The sequence below is a fragment of the Urtica dioica genome, chromosome 11 (genome assembly GCF_054948205.1).
Source record: "Urtica dioica subsp. dioica isolate 48M chromosome 11, U.dioica_male_clone48M_v1_H2, whole genome shotgun sequence".
Lineage (NCBI taxonomy): Eukaryota > Viridiplantae > Streptophyta > Magnoliopsida > Rosales > Urticaceae > Urtica > Urtica dioica.
Genome location: NC_142766.1, coordinates 20,820,656 through 20,830,975, shown reverse-complemented (window position 1 = coordinate 20,830,975; position 10,320 = coordinate 20,820,656). Strand labels below are relative to the sequence as shown.

The 10,320-nt window shown below is 31.6% G+C and overlaps 1 protein-coding gene across 2 annotated transcripts; it reads left to right on the top strand.

Annotated features, from left to right (window-relative positions):
* Positions 1-1,969: 1,969 nt before the first annotated feature.
* On the top strand, positions 1,970-8,028 carry LOC149382243 (protein BONZAI 3-like). 2 transcript variants are annotated; one of them, XM_089630575.1, is made up of 16 exons: positions 1,970-2,582; positions 3,977-4,024; positions 4,167-4,315; positions 4,449-4,497; positions 4,828-4,884; positions 4,982-5,164; positions 5,265-5,399; positions 5,524-5,585; positions 5,693-5,786; positions 5,877-5,991; positions 6,099-6,175; positions 6,261-6,398; positions 6,476-6,640; positions 7,083-7,196; positions 7,294-7,390; positions 7,536-8,028. In XM_089630575.1, the coding sequence occupies exons 1-16, from the start codon at positions 2,409-2,411 to the stop codon at positions 7,667-7,669; spliced, it is 1,791 nt and encodes a 596-aa protein (XP_089486701.1). In that variant the 5' UTR covers positions 1,970-2,408; the 3' UTR covers positions 7,670-8,028. The 2 variants fall into 2 exon arrangements, with proteins under 2 accessions (XP_089486701.1, XP_089486702.1); XM_089630576.1 differs by lacking the exons at positions 3,977-4,024; positions 4,167-4,315; positions 4,449-4,497 and having other exon boundaries at positions 1,971-2,582; positions 7,536-8,027.
* Positions 8,029-10,320: the final 2,292 nt, after the last annotated feature.

Genomic DNA, 10,320 nt, shown 5'->3' with positions numbered 1-10,320 from the left:
AAAAAAAAGGGTAGAATACTCTTTTAGCTAGTGAATCTGGTCCCTTGGAATAATATATTGAAGCTGACCGAAACTTAACTTGTTTGAGAATCTTGTGCTTTTAATTTTCTTCTTTAGAAAGCTTTGATTACCATGTGCAACACGATGTCTTGTCTTTTTTTTTTTTTTTTTTTTTAAAGGCAATGGGGATGGACTCCGACGACTTCCATTTAGGGGAAGTGGTTTGAAATTATCAAATAAGCTACAGAATAGTTTATTAATACACCGAATCAATAATAGAATAGAATAATACACCGATTAGTAATACCAAAGTATTATTACGCGAAGGTGCCAAGTTCCGTGGCCACTATGTTTTGGTATTTTTTCAACTATTAATCGGTGTATTATTCTGTTCTTTTTTAAATTGGTTTTTATAGGGTGAAGGTGATGAATATTTTTAATGGAGGATCTGATTATGGTTATCAAACCAAAAGCTTCTTTCAGGTTTCAACGTAATGCTTTCAAGTTAAAATGTGCTTTGCGAAATGGTCTAGTTTTTTTTTTTTTTTTTAGGAAAGCGAAATGGTCTAGTTGACGGAGCAAAATCCATTTAGAACTTTTATATCTCTCGCATTTTTATATTTTCATGAGACTCGTTGTATTCTTCATATAATAACATTTATAGCTCTGCCCGGTTGTCCATTTTTTTTTTTTTTTTCATGATGCAAATGCAAGCTCGATGACTTTTCGATTACACATGTTCAGATGACACGATTCACGATCATCATCGGTGACGACTTAAAAAGAAATTTGTGTACTTATTTTAATGAAACCTAGGTGGGTTATTTTTAGGTGGGACTTGTTTTTTATTACCCAATTTTATTAATTTAATAAACATCAACTTAGGTGGGTAAACTAGCGGTTACAGTTGTAAAACGTAGTTAGATAGTGGACCCAAAAAAACCATTCAATTGCATCCGTAATCATAATAAAAAGTAAACTCATCCATTAATTCGTGAAAAAAAAATGAGGTTCGCATAAATTTTCACGTCACAACTCACAAGACAAAATGCCCAAACTCCGAGAGAGGAAATAATACTCCAAGGCCTGACTAGCATTGACTCGACTTTAAGTTTGGGTTTCAATTTTAAAAATGAGATTCGCACACACAAAATAAAGCATTGTATATGTTTAACAGCTATAAAATCATGTTTGAATTTAGACATATTTTCCGGCTAGCGCAGTTTCATAAAATCATGCAGTGATTAGTGCAGTTTCCACATTATAATCCATATCCTCAAAATATAAGTTTCAAATTTTCGAGTCCTTTGATTGGTAGGGTATCTTGTAATAAACGCTGTCAGTAGTCTTCACGTGTAACCAACGTTCTCATATTATTATTTGTTTCATTTACCTATGAAGTCGTGTAAGCTATTTCCGAGCAATTTCAAAGATGTATTTTGGTTATTCATTTTTTATAAAAAAAAGAATAGGGAACTTTGTCGAAGTCGCTTATAAATTATTCTTTTATGCATTATCTTAAACATTAGGAAAATGTATACAAATTTTGTTATTAGGACATAAAATTACGACTAATTCTTTCTCACTTGTCTTTCGCATTAAATTCCATATTTGTGATAACACAAAATAGACGTATATTTATATGGAAATGTTTATGATAAAGTGCGACTAAACTTTGGGTTAGAGAATATAAGAAATATAGAAAGAAAAAAAAAAGCGAAAGAGTTGTGGGATGGGTGTCCTAATTTTTGCTTTGTTCAAAAATTAAGTATGAAAATAATTTTGAAATATTATATAATATAAATAATCAACTTTCCTTTTTTTTTTTTTTTTTTAAAAAAGAAAAATTAATAATCAAACGTGGCTGATTCATTTCCACCTAAGAACCCTTTAAAAAAAAAGAAAAATTAATAATCAAACGTGGCTGATTCATTTCCACCTAAGAACCCCCTTTTTTTTTTACGTTTTAACTTACTTTTTCAAAGCGCTATTACTTCGCAGATTTCTCCTCAAAGTCCCAAGGTTTTAATAAGTAACCCCTTTTTGGTGAACGATCTGATTTTGGATAATTAAGAATAGATTTATTTTTAGAAACACTAAGCGGACTCGAACCGCTGACAGTCATTTTCTTCAGGGATAAAATAATTGGATCCCCCAAAAGTGTCTTTAGATACAGCGTATCATCTGGACCGAAGGGATTTGTTGAGAAAGAAAGTGGTGCTAAATAATTTTTGTTTTTTCGAAAGAGGGGATTTTCCAAACTATATATATATATACAAATACATATATTCGTCTCCCTCGGAACAATACTCTGTTCGTGTCAATTTTCATCACTGCTAAAAATTCACTGGAATAGGAATCGCGGACCGAAAAAGTTAGGGTTTCTTTTTAAGACAAAGGAAGGAGAAATGGGGAATTGTTTTTCCGACGTTGATGGAGGGAAACAGGCCGTTGGCGTGGCCCGCCTGAGGCCGATGGCGATGGCGGCTTCTAGCTCCGGCGCCGGCGAAGGAGGTCCGAACGACGCCGTTGAGTTTTACCTCAGAAATCGCGGTCAATTTCCTCTCTACACACAGCTCGAGGTAAAATTTTGGATTCTGCGATTTGAAGTCTTTTCTTTGTTTAGTATTATTACGTGCCCACAATGGCCTCTTTTTTTTTTTTTTTTTTTTTGGGTTCAATAGTGAAAATGAAATCTTTGATAAAGATTCCAACTTTTTCCGTCTCCCTTTAGAGACGACATACCGTACTTGGGGTCGAAATCAAATTTGACACATTGATTTGTGGTTAGAAAGAAAAGTATTTATCTAGGATTCTTGTGGTTAGAAATGCACTTGAATTATTTCCTGTACAACATAATTTTTTTTTTTTTCTTGAAATTTTCTGGTGATTAAATAATCTATAAAGTCAGAACGTTTAATAATATTTGAAAAACGAAATACTCATCCAAGTCTTGTAAAAACAGTTTTTTTAATCGGATCCTAATAATATTGAGCATAACTTTATTTTTTTGTCGTTATATTGTGCTCCTCCCTAATGCATCATCATTTTTGCGTGGTGTTTTGAATGGCTTGAAAAGTCACCAAAACATATATATATATACGCATTGCTCTACAGTGAAATTATTTTGACCTGACTCAGGCTAATCAGATACAAAAACCATAGCTGTATGGTTAGTCAAAGACCGTTGCGAACATATTATTGTATGGTTACAATAATATGCCTAATGAACACATGTTAACTGCCAAAAATTTGCGCCTTTGATCTATATCCAGTTCACTAACCGTTTATCGAATCCCGCTTAGATTCATTTCGTCGCCAACGTGTGAATAAAATCACCAAACTTTACAAGTTTTCTTTGATCATTGGTTGATATGGGCCCGTTTGGTATAGATTTGTTTAAAAAAAAATGCTTTTAGATTCATTCTTTTTTTTAAAAAACTGTTTTTTTTTCCAAAACTGACAAGATGTTTGGTAAACTGTTTATAAAACAATTGTTGTTAACAAAAACTGATTTAGCGTTTGGTAAAATAAATATATTATAGTAAAAAGACTAAAATAGACATATTCTTAATAATTAAATAATTATTAATATGCTTATTTATATACATATATATGAATAATATTTTGTACGAGGATATTACAGTAATTTATATACCAAATTTAAAAACACTTTTTCTAAAAGCTAAGAATCCTAGCTTTTCCATCTCATGTACAAAATCTAAAATCGCTTTTGAAGTTTTTTGTAAAAACAGTTTTGTCTAACACTAGATAAGTAGTTTAGTTTTTTCTAAAAACAAAAACATGACTTTTCAATCTGAACCAAACGCAGCCATGGGATAGATTATGATTCTGAGAATTCCACCTTTCTTACAAATAGTTTAGTGTTTTAGTCACGTTGTTGTACATGTCTGATTTTATTTTGTTTTTATTTTTTGATACACTATGCTCATGCCATGTTTATCCATTGTCGTAGCTATCGTTCTCAGCTTCTAAATTACGCGACCGTGATTATACTTCGAAGGTACTTTTAAAACATTACATGTTGCCATACACTGTCGTCAATGATTTAGGCTGACACATCTCTCTCTCTCTCTCTCTCTCTCTCTCTCTCTCTCTCTCTCTCTCTCTCTATATATATATATATATATATATATATTTAACAGAGTGATCCGATGGTTGTGGCGTATGCTAAGAAAATGGATGGTAAATTAGAGGAATTGGGGCGTACTGAAGTGATATTGAATAATTTAAGTCCTGAATGGATAAGCAAAGTTCCAATTACTTACCAGTTTGAGATCGTCCAGCCATTGATGTAAGCCTTATCGTATAGTATTCTAGCGTGATCCTATATTTTTTCATTGTCACGTCATGCAACTAACATTTTCTTGTGACGTTCTAACTTTTTTCACACTCACTTGTGACGTTCTAACTTTCATGTACCCCAGATTTCATGTGTATGATGTTGACACAAAATATCACAATATACCTGCCAAGGTATAAAATTTGTCCTCCCTGGTTTTCAAATTCACTTCCAATATTTTTACTCTTGTAATTAATATAATATTGTATAAATCTTGTTGGCGGGTAAAAGATTGACCGTGGGACTAGTAGTTTATTAGTTTAAATACGTATGTGTTAACTAAATCACCATATTCATATATGGAAGTACATAGGCCATTTAATCTCGATGGCCTTTTCATGACAGTAAATCAAAATTCGACCTGTGTTTCATGGTTTGAAATTGGGTTTCATTGTATTGCATAGTTTTGCCTATTGAACTTGTGTACTCCTTAGTGAACCTTCTCTTCTGACGTTCCTTCGTAGACACTGAATTTGAAAGATCAAGATTTTCTTGGAGAAGCGCATTGTGTTCTCTCGGAGGTATATTGAGCAAGGATTAATATTATTGTTTGCTTGTTTAAGAGACTTTCACTCTCAAATGGAAATTGAAATATCTATTCTTCATTCCAATGGACAGATAGTAACCAAAAAGAGCCGGTCTTTAACTCTAAATCTTGACAACCAAAATGGACATGTTGGAGGTTCAAGAAATTTCGGGACACTCACAGTGCATGCTGAAGAAACAGTTGCTTCAAGAAGCGTTGTTGAGATAGTCTTTCGTTGCACTAACTTGGAGAACAAGGATCTCTTTTCTAAAAGTGTATGTATTTATCTCATGACAAAGAAGCTGGTTTTTTAAATTTCAACAGGTTTAACATTGAGCGACTTCAAATTTTTTACCCTTTTTTCATTCACTATAGGATCCTTTCTTAAGGATATCGAGAGTCGTGGAGAGTGGTGGCTCGGTTCCTATTTGTAAAACCGAAGTGATTGACAACGACTTGAATCCGATATGGAAACCTGCGTGCCTTACGATGCAACAGTTTTCAAGCAAGGCAAGCTTCTCAATTTTAAAAAAAAAAAAAATTTAGTTTTGATTTCCAATTTATGAATCTGATGAGCAGTTTTAATGAGTAAAGTTTTTATTTCCCATAATCTGATTAATGAAATTTTAAACAGGAGAACCCTTTGATAATTGAGTGCTTCGATTTCAATAGCAGTGGCAATCACGGGTTTATTGGGTACCTATTATTAACTTCACAAATTTCTGTTTGTTGTTTCGTGTATGTATATAATATAAATAGCTTGAAAATATAAACTGTAATGATCTATAATCATAAACTATCAGGAAAATCCAGACTTCAGTAGCGCAGTTGGAAAAGCAGTTCAATGAGAGAACCGGTGTACATTTCTATTTGCCGTCTAAGCATGGTTCTGATAAGGTGATATTTTCTAGATCAAGATTCTCAGTTTCTTATATTCACTGTCCGAGAGATATTCCGTTTAACGTTCCTTATAATCGATCAAAGCAGGTTCTTAAGGGTCAGTTGTTCGTCGAGCAATTTCATGAGAAGGTTCAGTTCAGCTTTCTTGATTACATTTCCAGTGGATTCGAGCTCAACTTCATGGTTGCGGTTGATTTTACCGGTATATTTCTCACCCTCAAACAATATAACTAACAATTGCTAATTAATCCCTTAATCAAAGAAGTATTATAATGACCAAAAGTCCACCCCTTAAAAATTATTTTCCAGCTTCAAACGGAAGCCCTCGAGATCCAAGCTCTTTGCACTACATCAATCCTTACGGCCAGTTGAATTCTTACCAGCAAGTAAAATTCATCATGTCAATTACATTCAAGTTCTGTTAAAAAAAAATCGAGAATAATGTAATAATGGACTAAAAACTAATTGCAGGCAATAACAGAAGTCGGTGAAGTCATTCAATTTTACGATGCCGACAGGCAATTTCCTGCTTGGGGCTTTGGGGGTCGGAAACCGGACGGCACTGTTTCACATTGCTTCAATTTGAGCGGAGATGGAAGTCCTTTTGAGGTATTTAAACGAGCATTATTGTTTTATTAACGTTCGTGGTTAAGATAATTACTTAATTGCAACAAAAAAAAAAGCAGGTGAATGGAGTTGATGGCATCATGGCTGCTTATGCCAATGCACTACACAACGTGTCTCTGGCGGGACCCACTTTGTTCGGCCAAGTCATCGACAGGGCTGCCCAAATCGCCGGCCGTTCCCTCTTGCAACACAGCAACAAGTACTACGTATTACTCATTATAACGGTAAACATAAAAAGATAACGCAACTTTTATTTTATCCATTTTTTATCTCGATTTTTCTTGTGAACAGTCCCTGAACAGTTATGCGAGTGTCATTTTAGTCCCTGGGCTATATTATCTGGAGCAAAATACTCATCGAACTATTAATTTCATTGTATGCCATTTTCTACACACACACACACAAAAAAAAATAAAAAATAATAATAAATACATAAATTGAAATTCCTCAGTACCTAAAAACAGGTTAAAACCATATTTACAAACTTAAGTTACTCGTTAACTTTATAAATGAAACTAATTAAATTATACCTCCATTGAAACACTAGACAAAAGGAGAACAATTTAGAACTTTTTGGACTGAGATTTTGATTTAATGATACTTTTTAAATTTGCTTTTTAGTTTTACTTACTATCTCGCAAACTTGTCAATATTTTTTTATTCTAGGACGGAGTTCTTACAGATCTTCAGGAGACAAAGAACGCTTTGGTCAAAGCATCGGATCTTCCCTTGTCGATCCTCATCATTGGAGTCGGTGGTGCTGATTTCACCCAAATGGAGGTCACAAATTATCATCAAATCCATCGAACTGTACTGTACTGTACTTTTGATTATATTATAAACAGTCTTCTTATCTACTTTATGTGTGTTTGGTTAGATTCTCGATGCCGACAATGGGAGTCGATTAGAGAGCGCCGAGGGCCGCGTGGCTACACGAGATATTGTTCAGTTTGTTCCCATGAGAGAAGTGCACAGTGAGTGTGACGATGACTTAATTACATGATAATACATATTGCAAGAAATTTCTAGTTATTCCTAAAATATTGGAAGAACCAAATTATATCTACTCTTGAACCAAATTATGGAAATTGGTGTGACATGTTTATTTATTTATAATAGGTGGTCAGAAACCAGTAGTCCAATTACTTCTTGAGGAACTACCAAGCCAGTTTTTGAGCCACGTTAGAAGTAGAGATATCAAGCCTTGCAACTTCAAGGAAGAACCTCCTGAATCGTCTTCCAGAATCAAGTAACGATATCAACGCTTTTCGGGGGTGTCATAAAGCTGACGCATGTGAATACTATATATGGCGATGCGACATTCCCGTTACTCGAACGTGCCGAATAAGATTACGGCCAGAATATTGTACAGAGAAAATTTGAATATTTTCATGCCTTTTTGAGCAATCCGCAAAAGGGTTTGTAGATTTCTTTTTTTTTTTTAGGTGTGGCTCTAGTTTGGAATAAATATATAGTTTTTAAGTGTTTAGTTTTAGACAATGATCGTGTTTTTATGTTTTTGTTTTTGTTTTTGTTTTATGGTGTTATTTGCTCGTGCTTTCTTTATTTTATGGCAAGTTGTCCCGCGCATACGTTACTATGGAATAATTAATATATTTTAGTTTGGATGAAAAAATATATAAGGACATGTATAGAAATATTTAGGTTTGAAAAAAATGTATTTAAAGTTTTTTACAAATATTTTTATCTTAAAAAAAATCGGTGCGAATGAACATTATTTGTGTTTAGCATTAAATCTCTTATTTTTTCTTAAAAAAATTAAATGAAAAAGACTATTAATTGAACAGTGTTTTGGTTTTGTGAGTAGGGGGTTTATTTGCTTTATATATATAATATAACTAGTTTCAACAATGCGGTCAACAAAATTATTATTGTTTTTAAACAATAATGAAAAATAAAAATAAGGAAAATAGAGTATGTTGAAGACTTTTAATTTTATTAAATTAAATTTAGCAAAATCGTTGTCAATGATTTTTAAAAAGTTACAAAAGGTAGAAAAAAAAACTCTTTAATAATTCAAAGTTTTTCAAAATATTGCATGTTTTCTTATCTGTCAGATTTCTTAGAAGTATTATGGGTGAAAAAAATTTTAGATAAATAAAAGTTGAAGTTAAATTTTGATAAAAGAAATTAAAAAAAAAGGTATAGAGAAATAGAAAGTAAGAAAACTTCCTTATATTAATATTAATAATTTATATTGTTATGTTAAATTGCAAAAGTGTATTATATATCAAACTATAACATATAAAATCTACGTGTAATACTAATATCACATAGTTTTTCCAAGAATATATATATATATATATATATATATATAATAATAATATATACTCAAAATAATATATGTTATTGATATAGTATAATATAGTATTAATAATTATGATTATAATATACATAAAAAAATTATACAAAATATATTGATAATTAGGTTTGCTAATATTGATTCATATATTATATATGTTATACAATATGGTAAAATATATTTATAGTAATCATTATGATAATTTACGAAAGTCATTCATTGTCATGTATCAACATCAACTTATTTACATTTCTTATTTATCTTATATATTGTCAGATTTATTTTCCCAATAGCAATTAAAGAGAGAGAGATAGTAATAAATGTAAAAGAAGGACAAAGGGGAAAAAAAAAAGTCGCCACGTGTCGTCGTTTGACGAAGTCATGTGACGACCTCTGATTAAAAATTGGAAGTGTTTTTCTGTTTATTATCTATGTTATAGATATATACTTCGTAAACGGGGTAATTTTTTTTTTCCGTGCTTTTTTATATTATGATTTATATTTCGTTTATATGTAGAATTTTTAGTATTATAAAAAAAAAAAAAAAAAAAAAAGAAATTAACTAAGGTTTCAGGAAGGAAGGAGATGTGTTTTCTTATTTTTTGTGTTGCCTTCTACTCGCTATATATACACAACTATACGTACGTTTCAAAGAGGAGAACTAATAGATATTCATTTCTGGTTATTAGTATATAATTATATACTACTTTCCGATCTTTTAAGCTGAGTATTTACTTTGTACTTAATAATTTGAATCCACTTGGCATGGTAATTTAATTCTGAATTTGAGAAACAAATGACACTATTGAAAGCCTGTGGAAAAATGACGTTTGAGTGCAACTACTTATTCGTTTGACGGTCTTTGACCATTAATGATAATTAAACTATAAACCTGTTATGTATGTATGTATGTGTTGAAAATAAGATCTGGACTCTTAGGAGTTGGTGAAGTAAACGACCTACTTTCCTTCTATTATCACCTGCTTTTTACCATTTCAAGATTCAAATTCATTAAATTTGACAAATAGACCACTGCTGCAGAAGCTTCACTCAATTACCAAAACAACTTTATACTGTAACAGGTTTATACTCAGACTTATATACATAAACCATAATAAAGTTGGCGTAATAGTTAATTTATTGCATTAACGTTTGCTAATTGAAGATCTTATTGAATATGGCGAAAATTTCTGCTTGCAGGCTAGCTAACGTTTGTAATTTTTACTATAACAAACAAATTTGGATGAAAATATTAACATTTTAAAATTATTACGAGCACAAAAACATTACGATACGGATTTAAGCTTTTCATGTCGCTTGTTCTAAGTAGCTCCTCGCTTTTAAATTTGTATTTTTACAATACTAAATTTTTTAATACTCTTTTTTCTTAGAATTTTTTTTAATACTTACTTTCTAATTAGCAATGCACAAGTCTTATACACACACACACACACACACATATACATATATATATATATATATATATATATATATATATATATGTTCTCCTTTACATGGTCTTCATATGTTGACGAAATGTAAAATCTTACTAAATGCGGTGATATTTTCCTGCAACAAATA

Excerpts from the sequence above, each read along its gene's own strand:
- LOC149382243 (XM_089630575.1), top strand. The coding sequence starts at position 2,409 with ATGGGGAATTGTTTTTCCGACGTTGATGGAGGGAAACAGGCCGTTGGC. Across the intron at positions 4,025-4,166 it reads ACCGTGATTATACTTCGAAG|AGTGATCCGATGGTTGTGGC; the intron begins GTACTTTTAAAA and ends TATATTTAACAG. Across the intron at positions 4,498-4,827 it reads ATCACAATATACCTGCCAAG|ACACTGAATTTGAAAGATCA; the intron begins GTATAAAATTTG and ends GTTCCTTCGTAG.